Below are 20,411 nucleotides of genomic sequence, written 5' to 3' on the forward strand. Positions count from 1 at the left end.
AGGAGTGCTCATTTGTCCTTACAGACTGAATCCGACCATCACAGGCGCTACATGCAAATCGTGAACAAAAAGAATTCATAACTGAAAAATACTGAATTCATTTGGATTGCAATGAGCGAATCTTTACATAGCCAGCCAAAATTTGAAAAGTTCAACGGTCATCTATGAGCTAAACCTGTCAGGGAATAATTCACTCTGCACTATAGCTTTGCTTTCATTTGATAGACTTTAGTTATACATCTGAGGATCATCCACAGACTACACGAAAAATAATGTCATCTGAAGATTTATTTGTGCATTTTGCTTTGAGAAGACAAACTCCATGCACCACGTCTTAGATCCCTGCGGTGGGGTTTACTGCGTCCATGAGTTTGTATCTCTTCTCTTCAACGCCAGTGACGCCCATTTTTATCTCGATAATTGTATGAAGAGGTATCTACATGAACAAATGATTTCAGTCACGATGAACAAATGCAGCAATGATATCATAAGATACACCACACGTGCTTACTTCAATCTTAGGAACTTCCTCCAGTGGTTTGTCCGCAAAATACGCATATAGTGATCTTAACACAGCCTGCAAGAGTTTCTCTCATGCATCCTTAATACTGGAGTACAAAATGTTCAGAAAGCTGAAAAGACTGGACTTTGCTTACCTGGTGAGCTATGACTACCACTGGCGACCGCTGCCTTTCAAGCTCAATTATTACAGGCTCCAATCTGAACAGAGAAAATTGTCAAGATTAAGAGAGACACTAGTTATATTATCTAAAGATGCATGTGATAGTATTAAGCAACCAGGATTAACCTCTGAATGACATCCAGGTAGGATTCTCCTCTAGGATAACGATACCTCAGCTTGTCTTTGCGACGTGATCTAACATACAGGTAAATACATTTTCAAGAAAATCAGGAATGGTAAGATATCAGACAGAGTTTCCGAGACACAGGATGTGCAGGGACTCCTGGACTGTTGATTGTATAGGCTGACACATGCTGTGTCCATATACCACAGTAAGCCATCCCACAAATGAATCATTTCATTGCAGTATCTAAGAGACTTAAGTGCAATATTGCAGGCTAAAATACTGTATAATAAAATCGATAAGTAAAGTATGATTCTCGAAACCTAGATTGCATGATTAAAAGAACAATCTGTAGTTTGGAGTTGCTCAGACTGTTACTACAAATCACTGAGCCTCTTGAGGTCTTGATTAGCTAAGCAAAGGTATACTTCGTATAGTTCACCAGTTATACTGGTGTACACTTCACAATTGTGTAAGCTTGGCATGGTAGGATCTATTTTACTGATATGGAGTTGCTAACATTATAGGTGCATCAGTCAACAACTTGTGACATGCCTTGTTTCAAGGAAGAGAAAGAGTAATGGAACGAATGAGTTTACATACTCATAGTCTTCAGGTTTATTTTTCTTTACTTCGTCATATGTCATCCCATCACAGACGCCAGCATTTATCTCATCAAGTGCACGCCATTGTATCTACAACAAATGTGGGGAAACAGTTCAGTTTTCTGAGGTAGAAGTAGGGGCAGATAAATCTTGCTGGACTTTGTTAATTATTGATCACAACCTACCTTTGGAAATCCAATGATTGGATGTGCTGTTAATATTGTCCTCTGGAGTGTGCTAGTCCATATCTGAATCAGATGTTGCACATAAGTTAGCAACTAGGTTTCTTTCTCAACGGTAGTAACAAAAGACATACTTACAGAGGCAGTTCTCTCAGACTTCAGTCGCTTCTCCACAAAGCTTGCAAGTTTCCTTGAATAAATCTGCCCAGCCTCACTGCCAACCATTTATTTTCAGCTAGGTCAGGCGATAGTATAGATATAGGATTGACGAAAAGAAAGCATACATGGAAACCAGATATGTAATGACCAGGTTGCTGAATGGTATATCGTTATGCATGAAGTTAGTGCTACCCATGCTATAATCCATCATTTTTCTCCTTACTTTTCCTTTTAATGTAAATAGAGATGAATGACACAATCTTGCTATATACAATAGAGGTTCATGATATGTAGCACCAGATCAATCACAAGTCCAGTTTACATAATTATCAACCCCCTGGAGGTGCCATATGAGAAAAGCACATCAACAGAAGTCTAAGAAAACATTAAGGCACTCAACTAGGAAGAGCAAAAACCACTCGAGAACTAGAAAGAGCAAACAAATATTTGGCACCAATCTAACTATGTATCAGCAAAAGCTAAATGACAAAACTGCAGAACAAATATAATAAAAACCTCAAAGAAGAATCTCCACCGATTCTTCCTCCGACATTATCTAAACTTTCCCCGTGCCTAGTTAGCAAGATAGGACGAGGTGTAAGATGGCAGTTCACCTGTAACAACAAAATGTATCAGTTAACAACACAAGTAGCATTAAAACCAAAACAGTAGTGCAACATTTAATTACATGCACCTAATATATCAGACATAAAATGGAACTCACGCAATATAGTGAAAACAACAATTAAGTATACATGGGAAGAAAAAAGCTGTAGTCCTCAATTGCCCGAAAGATACCCAAAACAAAACATGTCCCCACTGAAGTCCCCTGGGGTCTTGCACAACATCAATTGTGAAGTACTGAGTACAGTACTTGGGCTATGTACTTGGGCTAGAGCAGGGGCCCAGGGCCTGCGGGTCGTCTTGCCACCAAGTTGGGATGTGCACTGATTTTTGTATTTTTAGCCTGTACTCGGCCTCCTAGGAGGATGTAAACAAACCCCTATCTTTTCAATGCAATGAAACGCAAAGGTCCTTTGCGTTTTCTCGAAAAAAAGTACTGAGTACAGTGCGGAAATTCTAGGTACAAATATGCAGGATAAAAACAGTACGTCAAGCTGTGAAATTAGAGAAACCCAAGATAGATGCTTGCATAATTGAATCACTAAACAAAACTCATATAACAATTTGATCTAACATTAGATGAATGAGAAATTATAATCATAATGAACTTCAAAGAGCAGTTAATCTTAATGTGTGGTAAGAAAAGGTTCGATATTTTGGAGATATATACCAAGAAGAAAACAATCCGTCCAGGCAAGTAACCACTTATATTGTTAATCTGCATAAGAAATAGTGAATAAATTAGGATGTTTGGAACTAGTTGCGAGGATTGCAAGTCAATACCGTCTTCACCATGACAATATAACTGCATCTAGTCCACGTATTACTCTTTATAAACCAACCACGAAGAGAACCAGCTCTTAGATTGTATATTTAATATGTATGCAGTTGTCACAAAATAAAAATAAAAAACACCAAATATGCCCACTATGGTATCAAATGGAAACTGAACTATGACTCCCTTTAACATGTGTGGGATTAATTGTTTACACATACCTGCAATTGGCCCCCATTCCCACTAACCATATCGATCATTTTTATGTATGAGCCTTCTTCGACTGGTTCATACACCTGCAGAGATTTCAAGTTGTTGGGCATAACCTTTCCAAGTTCTATACATGAAAGCTTCCCACACAGCACAATTCAGCAGCTATATACCTTTTCATAATAGGCTAACCGCTCTTTGAAATCTCGTACACCAGCTTCAAAATCCGTCCTGTAACATAAACATCACTGACATAACAAATGCATTGATAGGGTGTCGACAAGCAATTAGGCAAGATGTTTCTCACTGCTCCGCATAATCCGGACTTTGTTGAACTTTCAAGCGAATATTTCTCTCAAGAACATCCTGATCATTGCATATTGTTTCCACAAAGATGATCTGGAAAGTAGAAGGAGCAGCCAATATGTTAAAGAGCAGACAATTAGATCGGAAAATGTACAGTTATTTGGCATAGTGCATATGTGTGTGGCGGGTTTGATCTGCATGGTGCTTTTTATGCCACTCAAACCAGAACACTATGTGAAATGTTAGGTGTGCACAATGCCAAAATAAGTAGCACTGAATGAAACAGGTCACTTAGAGCTAGCATTTGGTGCAGCTCAAGTAAAAATAGATGGTGTGGTGTCAATTTACTCTCTTGATAGTGATTACTCATAGTCTTTCCAATAATAATACTAATTACTATATTCATTAGGAGTAAGAACTCTTGAGTAAATTTGTTACTCTCTACTGACTTAATTTTCAAGAGCATGACTTTAGAAACTCGCCCTTTAAAATGAGAAATGTGTTCACTAAATGGGCACACAGAATTATTACTTTAAGACCCACCACAAGAACAAAGATGCTAACAAGGAATGGAGCAACATTTTCCCTTAGAGTTTATCTGCAACATGTCTACATAATAAATGGTTTGACGTGCCATTTTTTTTAAGTGCAGGGGATGCGGCCAGTGACACTGATAAGTGCAGGAGTGACAAGAAAAAAAAAATTATTGACAATCAGCTATTTACTAGCAGGATCCAAATGGTTCAATTAACCAAGAAGATACCCAAGAGCCACCTCTGATTTAATTGTACCTTACATTTTCCTTCAGCCATTTTCATCAGCATGTTCCTCCGATTTCTTGTGCTATTTGTAGCATCACAAATACCAACCTGCAGACCAGCAGAAATAATTAATTGCCAAAAAACGAATAAGAGAATAATACACAAAGAAACAAAAAATACCTACTTGGCCACCTTCTTCCATCCAAGATAGCATATCTTCCATTGCTAATGCTGCCACCTGAAAAATGCAAGACATAATTCAGCAGAAAATGTTAGCAATCTTCTTTCATGGAAAGCCTACAGGTTTGCTATGCTTGAAAATGCATGCATACTATATTCATGGAAAGTAAAGTATCCCCTGCAGGAAAATATTTTTTGGATCTAACCATCAACATATATAGAAGGAACTCTAGGTTATCCACTTGAAACTGGTATTGCCTATTTCATCATGAAACATACTTCCATAATTGTAAAGGCATAATAGATACAAGTTATAGTCAAAGTAGTGTATTGGGCTGTGCCATTGTCGAAAATAGCTCACATTTGGACTTGGGAGTAGCGTTGCCCTTGCTAAGGACTCAACATAAATGCTTATAATTTTCATGTTACTTTTGACTATCGACATAGCGATGCAACGCACCAACCTCATTACGTGCCTCAACACCCTCCTTGTTATCTCCACGAAAGAAATCAGCAGTCTGCTCAAAAGAAGAAAATGCAATTAGAGAACTCTTCCTGAACAAAACTCATAAGGATCACAACTTCAGAGTTCATTCAGATTCAAAATACCACATAAGCAAATAAAATTCTATGCTAGACTTATTGGAATGAAGATTATAAGTTCCTCATTTCTCAAGAAAACTACCAGAAATTAAGTAGCCAGTTCACAGTACCAGTTGAGCATTGTTACTGTCTAAAGTACTGCAATACCAGTGATTAGGCACATAAAAAAATTAAGTACCTGATTAGTACCATGCTTCAGCCGGCGGTACTACATTTGAAATGTCAAACAGATACACAGGATTAGTGACTATCACCATGAATGTGTGATTATCTGAAAAACAAGCTTCAGGCAAATGCTCACCTTTCCGACATTGAAGTGCTTTGTTTCATGACCTAACCATCGGAGATACCTTGTAAGCTTAGCTGCCGTAAAGGTCTTACCACGAGCTGGCAGCCCAACCTAGAATGTCATCATAGGATTACAAAAGGACAGCCATGATAGTTGAAAGTTGAAACAAAGGAAATGCTGCAAGGAGTTGAGAGGAATGAGTATAAACATATTTAACTATATTCATATCTCTTCATACATAAATATATATAACTGAGGCACTGAGCAATGATCCACACAAAGGAAATCCTGAAGTAGTGCTGCACCTTCTTTGGTGTTATAACATTGTCGAACGTAAGTGGCAGGGTACTACATTGACTTATGAAGATTAGAATAAATGAAAAGCAGACAGACAGGATAAACCTTTCAAGTCAAATCAGTTAGTAACCAGTTTAAAACACGTGGTCATCACTCAATAGTAGCAACAAATTTTGCCTGGTGAGTTCCTTAGATAATTACAGGATGAAACTCAGAGGCTTATAATTTTTTGTATGGAAACAAATACACATCTAGCTTAAGTAAAGTCATCTAACAAGTAATAACCACAACAAATAACAAAGTAGATATTTTAAGTAAAGCGATGCATTCGAACGTTTGAAAATTACCAGGACAATGACCAACTTGCGGTCTTCTTTTGGTCCATACATCTGATCAGCTACAGCTGCTGCTGCAACAGCTCCTTCTGCTGCTGGCATGCCCTGATAGCCAAAGTTGTCAGAACTTCAGATGACAGATGTGAAAATATCTATTTTTGACACGCGAAGAAACTTCAAAGTACAAGATACATAGCACGGTATGAATTTTATTTTTTAAAAGAATAGCAAATGAATGGGGTTTCTAATAGGTTGAAACAAATAGAATAATGAGTATATATGTATATATCCAAAATGTTACTCATATACTGTAGTTTAAGACTCAAGAAAACTACTCAGTGCATCCTCTGCATAAAGTACAATAATGAAGATATGGAAGTTTCACTAGGTTAAAACTCACTACCTAATTAGCACATTTCAAATAGCTCAACAATACATACCACACTTCCATGTTTTTCTATATTGTGTGGTGGTACAACCTTTCCTTCACAATCCTGCTTGATGTTGCTTGTTGAAATGGTTTCATTTTTTGGTCTAGCAAACCTTGGTGAACCAACACCTCTATCAACAAAGACCACCCTATGTCCTTCCTGTTGTGGTGCATGTCTCCCATCAACATCCTGAGGCATAAGTTACAAATCATTTTTTTGCACAGTAATTCATTTCTTTGTTATGCAAAAAACAACTATTTCTTTGTTATTTTGATTGGTACTGATTTGATAGAGCCCCTCTATCCAAAATGCAGGAAAATGTAGAAAACTAGAAATATATATTTGAAGAGTTATTATATAATCTGGACAGGATGCCATTGCCACCGTGAGCTATTGACAGCAAATTACCATGCTACCAGAGACAATTGATGGTGTATGCAACAGGGGGTCAGCCTCTTAACGGAAATACTACCTCCATCCCAAAGCTTAAGGCTTATATTTTAAAAAAAAAAGTCAAACCAAGTAAAGTTTGACCAAACTTTTAGAAGAATCTATCAACAAATATGATATTTTGTACATACCATATGAAAATATATTTCATTATCTATCTAATCATATTGATTTTGTATTTTGCATGTTAATGATTTTTGGTAAAAACTTAATCAAACTTGACATAGTTTGACTTAGCAACTACCATTTGATAATGTACTGTATAAACGAACAAATCTCAATGCTACATGATTTTTTATCTGACAGCCAATTGTCAATTCAACAGAGAAAACTAAGTTATACCTTTTTCGTGTTAGCATAATGGTCCGGGGATGCATCGCCTTTGACCAAGTTGTGCAAAATGCCCAATGTGGTATCATTGTTTGAGGACATACCGGTGTTCAATAAATAGCGGGGATTCTCAGTCAAGTTAGCTGCATAAACACCTGAGCCCATGCTGGGTGTTGTTGGAACTACATACTTCTCTAAATCAAGCTCCAGACCAGAAGCGAAGTCATTCTGCTTGAAGGAAAAAAAATTGGCAGAACAGAAAAATCAAGGTCCAGACCAGAAGCGAAGTCATTCTGCTTGAAGGAAAAAAATAAATGGCAGAATAGAAAAGAAAGCACCACCTGCTATGCAAATAGAAATATAGGCAATAGCTTTGCAGGAAGATAATTTAAAAAAAAAAAGTAGACATGAACATCCACTGTTCCAGCCTTCAGGACACTTGAACCTATTTCTTTACACTTTGATATTTTTTGCCAAATCTGGTTGTCACACTTCACAGAAAGACAGCTTCAGACATGAGAGTGGGCTGTCTTCATTAGTTAGGCCAGCTAAGCTTTTAGGTCATAAATGTTTTTGTCATACTCAATAAATACCTTACGTCAAATGCATTTGGTCTTTGCCTGCAGTCCTATGGAACAAGTTTTTTTACCATTATTTGCTGCTTGTCTTAATACAGCTTAAATGTTTGCACATCTTCTGAAGGTAAAACCTGTCAGCAAAGGCATTACTCAAATACTTCTACTGGTCATGACTTCTTGCGACCATGGAAAGCATGCTAACATTTTGACATTTTACCACAAGAGTAATACTGGAACTCCTTATAAGAAAATAGTTTCATAATATTATAAACTCTAAATATTGTAACAGAAGCTAATGGTCAAGAATCTCAAAGAGCGTGATGACCAGAGGTTACAAGAATTGAAACTCCAAAGAAAGACACAAGAGGTACTGTCAATCTAGGTTCTGATATCTGCTGGGTACTGGGTCAGTTCCACATTATCCTTTTGAGCAAACAAATCATTTCACTACATCCCCTAATGTCCAGTTCCACAACCAAGTATCAAGCTAAATATTGTTTACAGTTTCACTACATCTCCTGCTTCAAGTTTTCCAAAAAAAAAAACAAAAAAAAAACTCAAGCTATCAACATATTCCACAATACTCTCTATGGTATTGAATTGTAAACAACAAAGAGCGGGCTGGAAGCCAGATGCTGTGACCGGTGAGTTTTTGCCAAATAAGCAACTACACTATTCATTGAAAGATTATTGGAGGATTAGTAGGTTTACAGTTTCCTAATTTCGTGCAGCAACACCATATTACGGAAGTAAGATAAAGCAGTCAGAAGAAATCCAAACCTTGGGCCTGGATTTAGTCACATCCATAACGACATCATACGTCCCTCGCACCCTTGAGGGCTGAAGATTCTCCTGATGAGCCTTCCAGCTTGCAGCCAGGTCGAATGGGGATAACAGTTCCGTCTCAACCCAAACCTTACACTCAAGTGCATCCTTGTCATTTAGTTTAAAGACCGCATCTGTCATTTCCACTTCATTGCTCCCGCAACCTAGCGGTCGGTTCGGCCCCTCCTCAACAATGCACTGTGAGCTATCGGCTTTTTGTTTCAACACTAGCTTGAAATCCATTGTTTCTAAAAAAAAAGGTCATAAAAGCTAGTTAGGATTCTCGGAGAACTGAACAAAATCTAACTCGCTGCGCATACAAACAAGGAATAAACTGACCAGAGCAGACAAATTGATCAGTTAAGTAACCACTTATTTTCATTTCGAAATGGCAAACCCACGCTACTACATTGTTGGTTATCCTCATGCCATATGTACACATTATTACGACAGACATCACAAATAAATACAGTAAATAAATCTCAACCCAAGCAAGCGCATCCCAACAGCATGGCACAGAAATTAGTCTCATCCTCCCCCAAAGCTTACCACGAAGGAATCTCAGTATCACGAGGAGCCATCAAACAACATGATAAAAAAGTCAGCCAACTCACCGTGGCGAGAAGGGAGGACGCAGCTGAGCTCCCAAATGGCATCCGCCGCCCGCTCCATCGGAAGCTGCGAACACCACCAAAAGAACAACCATGAATCCCCGGACGAGAAACATATAGGCGAGCTTGGACGGGGGATTCGACGCTTACGGCTTTGGACGGGTCCCACGAGCCGGCGATGGGGTGGGAGCCGAAGAGGTGAGGGGCGAGGTCGAGCGCCGCTAGGCGCGGGCTCTCCAACTTCACCGAGACATACTGATGGCCGCCGGAGCTCGCCGCCGTCGCCATCGCCGGGGAGGCCAGAAGGGGAACTTGGAAGGTGCAGGAAGGAAGCGGGCGCCTGTGTATCGTGGCACTGCTCCACCGTGCGGCTGTCATGTGGGCCCACTAGGGTAGCTTTTTTTTTTTTTTTTTTTTTTTTTTTTTTTGAGGGGTGGAATCCCTGCCGCACTTTATTAAACTTCAATTACAACAGGGATAGAAACGCCTTCAGGAGGCTGAAGCAGCCACAAACGGCGGCCTTGAGTATCACGAACTACACTTCTAGCGAGGTTATGCGCCTCTTTATTCGACCGCCTATTCTCATAACAAAAGTCAAGATTCTGAAAACTCGTCATCGAGGCTTTAATCTCGTCGACGATATGTGCGTACGCCCCCATCGTGCGTTGCTCCAGGTTGGCGACGACGTTGCGACAATCACTTGCCACCAACACCTTCTGAGCACCAATGTCGCGGGCGAGATCGACGGCCTCACGGCAGGCCATTGCTTCCAACGTCTCCGCCTCCGTTTTGCCAGGAAAAACCCTCGTCGAGGCACCCAGGAATACCCCTTGATCGCTTCTAGCCACTGCTGCCACCGAGCCGCAGCCTGTGTTCTTGCTTACCGCGGCATCGACATTCACCTTTGCCACCCCAGCCGGTGGTGGTATCCACCGCGGCGTACACGCACTAGCAGGTGCAAGTGTGCGCGTCGGCGAGCTCCGTTCTGTCGTCCCCCGCCGGCTTTAGGTCAGCCATAAAACTCTCAACAAAATGATGCACCAGAGAGGACTACGGTAAATACGTTCGTGGATCGCCTTCCTTCTCGCGTGCCAGATTGCCCACAGCGTCACAAACACCGTTATCTGATCGTCATGTCGAAGTGTTTCGATCATTACTGCGAGCCACTTGCGTGCATCCCCTTCGTCTAGTCTACACATATGTTCAGTTATCTCTTCATCAACTAGTGCCCAAACACAGCGTGACATGGCACACTCAATGAGAGCATGTCTCCACGAGTCTCGCGCCCCACACAGGTTGCAGCGATCATCGTCCGCCATACCGCGGTGGTTGCGTACATCGTTCGTCGGCAGTGATTGTTTCGCCAGTCTCCACAGAAAAATTTTAATTTTCGATGGCACCTGAATTTTCCACAAGGATGACCATTGCTTCTCAATAGTCGCCCCATTCGAGCCTGACGCTGTGCCGTCTAGCCAGGCTTCTCTCCTCTCCCTTGTGCATACCAACATCTTGTACGCTGACCGCACTGAGAAAATTCCTCTACGGTCATAATGCCAGGCCCAAAAATCCTCTTGTCTGCGTCCGCTAAGGGGGATCTGCAGGATGAGATCAACGTCCATCGGCAGTAGAAACTCTCTGAGTTTATCCTCCTTCCACACAGCCATTGTTGGCTCAATAAATTCTGATACACGCAGCGGTGCCCCAGACTTGATGCATGCTACCGGCCGAAGCATGCCATCCCTGGGAATCCACTGATCATTCCACGGGTCTGTGTGCTCGCCGGTGCCAATTCGCCTCACTAGCCCTTGTTTCAGAACCTTCAGCCCTTCAACGATTGCCCTCCACACCTGTGAAGGAGCTGAGCCAATCTCTGCATGAAGTAGATCGGAACTGGGGTAGTACCTTGCTTTCAAGACCCTCGCACTCAGTGAGTCGGGATTCTGCAACATGCGCCAGCCTTGGCGGGCGAGGAGTGCCAGGTTAAACAGCTCGATGTCCCTGAAACCAAGGCCACCCATGTATTTTGGCTTACACATTTCCCGCCAAGAAACCCACGAAGGTTTTCGCTCCCCCTCTCGGCTGCCCCACCAGAATTTCCTCAGAATAGAGTTAATATGTTGACATAGTCCTCTTGGTAGGAGGAAGCATGCCATTGAGAAAATCGGCAATGCTTGGGCAACGGATTTAATAAGGACATCCTTGCCGCCAGCCGACAGTAACTTCTCTAGCCATCCTTGCACTTTGCTCCAAATTCTATCCTTGATATATTTGAAAGCACCACTTCTTGATCTCCCTACATCTGAGGGCATACCTAGGTATTTTTCATTGAGAGTCTCTCTGTGTACATCAAGCACTCCCATGACTGCATTCTTCACTCCATTAGGGCAACCCTTACTGAAGAAAATCGAGGATTTATCCCTATTAACTCTTTGTCCCGATGCCATGCAATATAGATCCAGGACATTCTGCACTTTCCCCGCGCTCAATGTGTCTGCCTCGAATAGCAACAGGCTGTCATCTGCAAATAGGAGGTGACTAACCGCCGGGGCCGACGGCGCCACCTTCAATCCATGGAGCTCTGATGATACACTGTGGTGTTTTAGAAGGCACGAGAGGCCCTCTGCCGCTAACAAGAACAGATACGGAGAGATTGGGTCACCCTGTCTTACCCCTCTTGTTGGTAAGAAATTTTGCAGCTTCCCTCCATTGAACAAAACCTGGAAGGACACTGTTGTTACGAGCCTCATCACCATCTGCACCCACATCCGGTGAAAACCCAGCTTTAGCATGACAGCTTCTAGGTAGCTCCATTCCAGCCGGTCATAGGCTTTGCGCATGTCCAATTTGAGCGCACAGAACCTATTCTTCTTTGCTCGATTCCGCTTCATGAAATGTAGACACTCATAGGCGGTTATAATATTGTCCGTTATTAGGCGCCCCGGCACAAAAGCCGATTGCTCCTCGGCAATGATATCTGGCAAGCAAACCTTCAATCTGTTTGCCAATACTTTAGACGCAATCTTGAAAATGACGTTACATAAACTGATCGGTCTGAACTGCCCTAACTCTTCTGGGCTCGCCACCTTCGGTATGAGCACGATAAAAGTTTGGTTAATGTCCCTCATATCATCCACACCTTGCAGCACCCTAAGCACTGCCAAAGTTACCTCTTCCCCACATATATCCCAATGAGTCTGGAAGAAATGCGCCGGGAAGCCGTCCGGGCCCGGGGCCTTCGTGGGGAACATCTGGAAAAGGGCGGTCTTCACCTCCTTCTCCACAATCGGCTCCAAAAGTTTGTCGTTCATTTGTGCCGTCACTTTTGTCGGGATTACTGCGATCACTTCCTCCATTCGCTCAACCCCTTCCGATCGGTATAAATTTTCATAAAAGGCCGTGGTCATAGCCGCCATCTCATGCACATCCTCACTGAAACTGCCGTCACCCCGCTTCAGCTTGCTGATGCGGTTTCTCCTCTTCCTCTGGCTCGCCCGCTGATGAAAGAAACGAGTGTTTCTGTCGCCCTCTGCCAGCCACTGAACCCTGGACCGTTGGCGCCACATTACCTCCTCCCTGTGATGCAACTCTACTAGCCGCTGGGTGATCTTTGTCTCCTCATAGGATGGGTACTGTCGCAGGGGATCGGACCTCAGCTGGTTTAGCCTCTCCTGGTCGTCGTCGATTTCCCGCTTGACATGCCCAAACGTATTCGTTCCCCAAGTCTCCGGAGAGCCGAGAGACTGCGGTTAGCTTGTCTTTCAGTTGGCTCATCGATGCAGCCTTCCCCTCCTCCTGCCAAACATCGACTAGATGTGGCTTAAGCTCCTCATGCGATTCCCACATGATCTCATACCTGAAGATCTTGTCTTCAGTAATTCGCCGTTGTCGAGCTGTCTCTCTCCAACGCAACATGATCGGGCAGTGATCAGATGATGCCCCATTAAGATGGCTCAGCGTTGCCAGTGGGAAAATATCAGTCCACTGCGGCGTTGCCAGAGCCCTATCCAGTCTGACTTTGCAAAAACCTCCGCCTACCACTCGCTTCTCATATGTCCAGCTCCTGCCTTCATAGCCTAGGTCAGCGAGCTCGCACACATCCACCGCTTCGCGAAAACCCGCTATTTGCGCATGGCTCCGGTCGGCAACCCCAACATGCTCATGTTGGTGAAGAACTTCATTAAAATCACCTATGCAAACCCATGGCAAGGGTGATGTTGACTTGATGCGCTTCATCATGTCCCATGTTTTATGTCTCTCCGAAACCTGAGCTTCTCCATACACACAGGTCAATCTCCAAGGTTCCCCCTCCTTCTCCGTAATCCTAGTATCAAGATGATACCGAGAAAAAGGCAAAATATCAATGGTTGTCTCATTATTCCAAAACATCCCGAGGCCCCCACTGCGCCCCGTACTGCTTATAGCAAAACATTTGTCATAGCCTAGTGTTCTAGCTAGGCCCTCAACCCGAGATTTGTGTAACTGGGTTTCAACTACACAAAGGACGGTAGGTTTGAAACGCTTCACGAGATCGCGAAGCTCGTGAACTGTCGCGTCGCTCCCCAGGCCGCGACAGTTCCAGCATATACAACTCATTGGTCCTGGCGGTGCTCCTCCTCGGAGCCCGCCTCTGTGGATGTAGCTACAGTTTTCCTTGCCCGTTTTGGGTCAGGTTTCACCGGCGACGGGAGCAGCCCCGTCGTGTCTCCCCCCTTCTCTCCCTCAAGAGCCGGTGCCAGATTCCTCCTTGCTCCTGGGGTAGCGCCGTCCGCCTGCACGACACCATCAGTAATCTGCAGCGTACCTGCTCCCCTGCCTTTGCCTTCTCCACTGGCTCCCGCACCTTGCGGTGATTCGCCCGGCGGGCGCTTGCGTGTTCCCACATCACCACCACGCCCGCGCCCCCCTCCTCTGCCGCCCTGGGCGCCTGCCCGATCCGATGCCCTGGTTCTCATCCCCGCTGTTTGGGGGTACCAGTCCTCCGCTGCCGCCATCATCCATGCGCCATACTGCTTGGCTTCGTGGCCATGGACGCCATCGCCGCACTCCAGCTCTCCATGCCCCAGCATTCCACAAACCTCGCAGTGTCTCGGCATCTTCTCATAGAGCACTTGGAATGATAAGCGTTCACTGCCTTCCGGGTGTAGCCCTACAATTCTGGTGAGAGGCTTGTTCACATCAATCTTTACTCTCACCCGCACGAAACTGGTGCCACTTGCACCCAAAGCATAGAGATCAACACTCAGGACCTCGCCAATGCGCGCCGCCATGTCACGCACTATACCCTCCTTCCGAAACAGGGGAGGAATCCCCCGTATCTGCACCCATGCATGGATGCGATTCAGGATCACCGACGACGGGTCAGCAATCCCATCATAAGGCTCAATCATAACTCCCATCTGCCGAAATATCCATGGTCCCTCCAGCATGGCCCTGTTCCAATCGCCCAAACAAGAGACCTGGAGGATGAACAGATTATCCTCCACCGGGCGAATATCCCACTTCCGCGCAAAACCCCAAGCCGCATCCATCTTTTGAAAGAAAGGCTGGTTTCCAAAGTGTTTGGTGGTATGGACCTTAACCACCGCCATCCAACGTGCCCCCTCGCGCAAATTGTCGAAGTCCTCCTTTGGGAGTACCACATCATCGAGTTCCTCATCCTTGAGGACTAGTTTCTTCAGCAGATCCTGCAGATCCATCGTGGGTTTGGTGCCAGACGAGCCTCCCTCCCGCGGAAATTTGGTTGCCATGACTCACAGATCGATCTCGCCCGATCGTGGCCCTCTCACGCTCCTCTCCCAGGTCGCGCCGCCAAGGCCGGGTAGGTGTGCAAGACACCCCCTAAGTCAGCCCGAACGGATCGCTCGCCGGAGATAGAGAAGCAGTGCCGGCCAAGATCGGAGAAACGCCTCCGCCGTCGCTATCGCCAGCAGGAGTTCAAAACCCTAGTTTCCCAGGTACTTTACTACCCACGCCCACTAGGGTAGCTTGACAGTGGTAGATCCGTCCGTAATCCGCAAAGCCCAAAGCTGGTGGGCCCCGGAAATTCATGTGGCCCACTAGTCAGTCTAGCACGTCTGGTAACAACGACAAGGGCTACACGGACCAACCCGCCGCCGCCGCCGCCGCCGGATGCTTCCGCTGCAGCAACAAGGGCTACACGATCCAGGTATTTGGCTCTTGATTACGATGGGAGGAGCGATCGCTTCCCCCTAGCTTATGTGTAGATTTTGCGAAGCAATTGGCCTTCGTGCTTAGTTTGGTAATGCTCCACGCATTTCTGTTGGGTGGTTCTTTGCTCCACCGGGATTTGGTCAGAGATGAGAAATAGCCGCGCAAATTATTTCCAGCATTCGGGGACTGTGCCAATTATTTCTATTGCTTACAGTTACAGATTGGAGCTCCTAATAAGGTAGAAATGGTGTTGATTCAATGATCAATTGAACAAATTCTTGGACGAAACATGGAGCAATCGACAGGAGAATCTGAAAAGGTAGGCGCCATGTAGCAAGTTTTCCGTAACTGAAAACGGTAGAGCTAAGTTGATAGGTGCCCATATTTTTGTCTTCACAGTAACATTGTAGATTTTCTGTAAAAGTTTCTCATCTCTGCATCTTTGGCGCCCGAAAAACCACATGATCCTGCTGCATTTGATCTAAAGCATGATTTGAGATGATACTAGTTCTTAAATTTTCTATGGTTTATAGTAACAGCATCGGCATCCCCTGATGCTTAACGGGAAACCAAATGATAGAAGGGTTAGCTGGTATCGACAGTGAGAGATTTTCGACTAGTAGCTACGACCGAGACGCGTAACCTAGCTGCTGGAGCAATAATTCATACCTAAAGGCAGGGCCAATGGTTGTAATAATAGTAGCTAAGAATAGTACTATGTGGGGAGAGAGAGGTGACAACCCACCTTAGCGCCCAAAGGATGTGGATGTTCCAAAGCTAAAGGGGATGTGTCTTCTTTCATGGAAAACTGAATCTCTGATACTCATTTTCAGTTTTCACATAAATTTTGTGCGGATTTGCACAGTGGTCCAGTTTTGGATAATTTTCAACTAATTTGCTCTTTACAAACCTCGTAGAAAATTTGAACATGAAAAAACGTATTCAGTGGGTTGGAACTCGGAACAATTATGAATCTTACCCTTTATAGGAATAAAGGGCACTTACTGGTGTCCTGTCTGCATAATGGGGTTACCCATAAATATGTTGTTTGCCCACTGTTACTTACTTCATGGTACAAACCACCTAATAATCATAGGGTACTCTTATTTTCTTTGATATATGCGAAAACAGAGTACCAGATAAGCTAAAATTTAGGCGTTCTAATGAAATTTTAGAATGATTCTATCAGGTGTACTTAAATTAAGACTTGTGGGAAGATGGACTTGAAACGTCAGGCTTTTATCACTTTGTATCCAAGAGATCAGCAACTTGGATGCACACCAAAATAAGATAATTGTTCCCAAAAGCATCCTGAAGACTAGTGGAGTCCTTCTGGAGCCAACCTCGGCAAAACTTAGTCATGTTCTTTCTATACCAATGATGCTTATTTGAGCCCATGTGCAGATCACTCTGACTTGCTTGCAAATGTCTTCAGTTCTTGAAATGCTTTCCTGCAACCTTCATCAAAGCCACCCGCAACCTGCGAATTGGTTGGTGCAATTAATGTAGTTAAATAATTTGTAAGTATAAACTCACATTACCATTCTAAAGAAATTCATGATTGCGGCAAAACTACCTGATGTATTCTGAAGGAAAAGCGGACACCCCGCAGAATCAGTTCCTCGTCATTTGCAAATGGATCTGACTTCAGTGCGTTCATAATGCGGTTCATGTATTCTTTTGCAAGCTTCAATGAAGCGGCCTTTAGCTGTCAAGGTAGTAAGAGTATACTTCATTTATGATATGTCTATAATCTATAGCCAGGAGAAAAGAAAACTTAGTGGGCTAGTTCCACTATGTACCACCTGACCTAAGTCATATGTTGGTTTGCTCAACATGAATACAAGTTTGTCAAAGTTAATTATCTCTTCTGTATTATTATCATCAGACTGAGGGTAAAGCTGCAAATTAGAAATTTGGAACTACATAGTACATACTTGGCGTATGATTCCGGAGTCAAGCATCCAATCCCATGGGATCATAAGATCCTTGTATCTTGCACTTGCATTATCCCTTATTTTTTCGGTATTGTGAATGCCTTGTTCAATTCTACAAGGGAAAGTATGAATCATGTCATATTGTTGAAATTTTAACAATGAGACAGCCTTCTTTTATGAAATGCATTATATTCATCTACTCACTTATCCTGTAGATCTTGCATGCGCTTGAAAGCCATGGGTGTAGCCACTCTCCTGTCATCGTGGAATGATGATGCTTCTGTTTCCAGATTCTTCAGATCTCGATAAGTAAATGCTGCTTCTCTCATGGCATCTGCTTTCTTCTCTGGCCAGTTAGGGAAGTGCTTGAGCACTGCCCTTTCATCTACCAGGTATGATAATTCCCCATCAAGCCACTTCACAAACTCTTCAACATCGGCTATATCCTTGTATGCTGCATTCTGAACTTCCCTTGCCAGGAAGTTAATGAAGTCACCCTGATTTTCTACATCTGATTTGATCTGTTGGAACAAAAATTGTAAGGGGATATTTTTTACTGGTTTTGAAAAGCATTTACAGGAGGAAATCATTGATCTGAGAGAATAAATATGAATACAGATTTACTCTGGTGTTCTAAATTAAATTATTATTCATAGAAAAGAATTATCCACCACTAAGTAGTTTAACTGATGTGTCATTAAATATAATGAGTTATGTACTTAGTATTATCATCTAGGAGGGACAAGACCAAAAAATCAGAAAAACCTGCATGCTTTTAAACTAACACATAAGTTGCTTTCGATAGTTAAAGGTGTGTAGCATTGAATGATGAAGGAACATTTTATGCGGCAAATAAATCCTTAATTATGTATGAATTGGAAGAGATCTTTAAAAGTAATTTATCTGCTGCGGTGAAAATATTGTCTATCATCCAACAAAGAACTGATACCTATGGTGTAGGTGGGAATATTCTGCAATGATGAGGCTCTTGTTTGCAATCGTTGTTTCAGAAACAAAAGAAAGATGAAAAAAAATTAAGGAATTCGCAGCTAAATAAACAATATCTACATGCCTCTTTGAAAAATATAGAAAAAAAATATATGCACTTACAGCTATAACATAGGCCGATCTGTTCTCTATCTCCCCGATCATATCTCGGCTGTTAGTGGCTACTGGAATTCCCGTAGATCCTGACTTCCCATCATTTTTGCCTTCTCTTTTTACTAACAACCGGTACCACTCGACTACCTCTGGCACCCTTTGCACTGCCTTAGTGCTCTTCAGTAATTTCGAAGGTAGGGGAGGTGGCGGTGGAGGAGGAGGAGGAGCCATGGATCCTTCCTTTTTTACCTTCATGATCGGTTGGATGCACGTCGGACTTGGTGGTGGATTTGGAACCCTTGGTGCTCTTGATTTCACTACTGGTGTCCTAAAGAGTCTCTGCCTGCTGTAAGATGCCGAGTTGTTGAGATCCATAGCTTCCTTCGCATCATCATTGTTGTGAACAAACTGCCTTTCCATGTAGTTGTTGCTGGTGGCAAAATTCTCCAGCCTCTTCCACATCATCTTTCTATCAGTATGCTGCCCTTCAAGTGAGGAGACTTGGCCTTTTAGATGGCTGACTTCATGTCTCAATTGCTTGTTCTCCTCTTCCAGAGTGTGGTTCCTCTCGATCAGGCCATGGAATTTGCTTCTCAGAAGCGCAACGCATGCATCTCCCTCCCTCATCATCTCTTCCTTGTCAAGGGAGGTGATCTTTCAATATGGTGGCACTGATTTCTCTCCTACAGTCTATATGTATCTCCTCTCTCATCACTAATATAACTCCATGGAGCATGAAGGAGTTGTAAGTGATGTTCTGTTCAATTCTTTGAACCTAGGCAAGAGGGACTCACATATGTGCAAGCAAGAACTGGTGGAACACTAAGTTAGGTAAGATACGTTGCTGTTGCTATGCTAATTGCTTGTCCTTAAAGTGATTGCTATGGAGTACCTGTCTTGTTTGTCGAAGTTCACTAACTTGAGTTATACAAGCTTTACGTGTTTTTTTTTTTATTTTGTTCCTGTATACAGCTATTTTACGATCCTTCATACATAAATTACCGCTTCCTATTTTAAGTTAACTTGGGTGGTATTTTTTTTAGGTTTTACCTTCAGCGGTCGGTGTTCTATTCTACACCAACAAAGAGATAAAACTTGTTTGGTCGCACTTCTTATTCTAAAAGCATGTCGTTATCCTGGGTGGTGGTTAATTTCTTCTAGTTATAAAACTTTTTTTTCTATTTGTAAAGATTCCTACCGTGAAGCTTGGTAGTAAGCTTTCTTCTGCCTCAAGTTGTGCAAAAGGGACTCAGATGGAACTCCTTTACCAACCAGAGGACATCTTTGGTTAATAATAAGACCAAGTGAAAACTTGAAAGGTATAGGGAGAAAAGGAAACAAAAGGAAAGACGGCCAAAAAAGTAAAGGAGATCTGAATGTGCTTATCTTATACACACACAGGTGTTACAATCCTTGGAAATGTAGCAGCATAGCTCTTACTGTAGCAACCGTAAGCCATGTGGAAGTTCTTTCTACCTGTCTGAACAACTGGACATATATTTATGTCACCAAATATAGGCGGTAGCAGAACCCTGAAAACGACATATCAGTAGGTTTAGACAAATGAGTCCCTATGTATCAAGATTCTGAAAATGTTATCAAACAAAAGGAAGAAACTGTTATTAAAGATGATAACACATCAACAAGTACACTGAGAATAGGAAGCCAGATTTAGCCGAAGAAACTGACTACCGGGTCAGTCTTGTAATGAAGCTTGATGTATTTTCTCCTTTTTTCAGCACTTGATTTATGAAAATAGTAAATATCTGAAGTGTGGTAACTTGAGCTGTGAAAGATACTTCATCAAGATCTGTGAATGGAGAGCCCCGATTGCATGTAACAATT

The 20,411-nt window shown here is 43.0% G+C and overlaps 2 protein-coding genes across 2 annotated transcripts; both read right to left on the reverse strand.

Annotated features, from left to right (window-relative positions):
* Nucleotides 1-78: 78 nt before the first annotated feature.
* Nucleotides 79-9,670, reverse strand: LOC124702260 (6-phosphofructo-2-kinase/fructose-2,6-bisphosphatase-like). The gene is made up of 23 exons (XM_047234386.1): nt 9,508-9,670; nt 9,361-9,424; nt 8,702-8,994; nt 7,356-7,571; nt 6,573-6,752; nt 6,145-6,237; nt 5,513-5,611; nt 5,390-5,419; nt 5,073-5,126; nt 4,613-4,666; nt 4,459-4,536; nt 3,669-3,760; nt 3,535-3,592; nt 3,373-3,447; nt 3,047-3,094; nt 2,269-2,366; nt 1,732-1,807; nt 1,597-1,659; nt 1,410-1,501; nt 809-877; nt 657-720; nt 512-577; nt 79-436 (listed from the first exon to the last, which is right to left on the reverse strand). Exons 1-23 carry the CDS (start codon nt 9,643-9,645, stop codon nt 335-337), a joined length of 2,202 nt encoding a protein of 733 aa, XP_047090342.1. The 5' UTR covers nt 9,646-9,670; the 3' UTR covers nt 79-334.
* A 7,114-nt stretch (nt 9,671-16,784) lies between these two features.
* On the reverse strand, nt 16,785-19,386 carry LOC124698149 (protein CHUP1, chloroplastic-like). The gene is made up of 5 exons (XM_047230667.1): nt 18,576-19,386; nt 17,670-17,986; nt 17,466-17,577; nt 17,105-17,236; nt 16,785-17,008 (listed from the first exon to the last, which is right to left on the reverse strand). Exons 1-5 carry the CDS (start codon nt 19,194-19,196, stop codon nt 16,934-16,936), a joined length of 1,257 nt encoding a protein of 418 aa, XP_047086623.1. The 5' UTR covers nt 19,197-19,386; the 3' UTR covers nt 16,785-16,933.
* Between the last annotated feature and the right edge of the window lie 1,025 nt (nt 19,387-20,411).

This window comes from Lolium rigidum, chromosome 3 (assembly GCF_022539505.1).
Source record: "Lolium rigidum isolate FL_2022 chromosome 3, APGP_CSIRO_Lrig_0.1, whole genome shotgun sequence".
Taxonomy (NCBI): Eukaryota; Viridiplantae; Streptophyta; class Magnoliopsida; order Poales; family Poaceae; genus Lolium; species Lolium rigidum.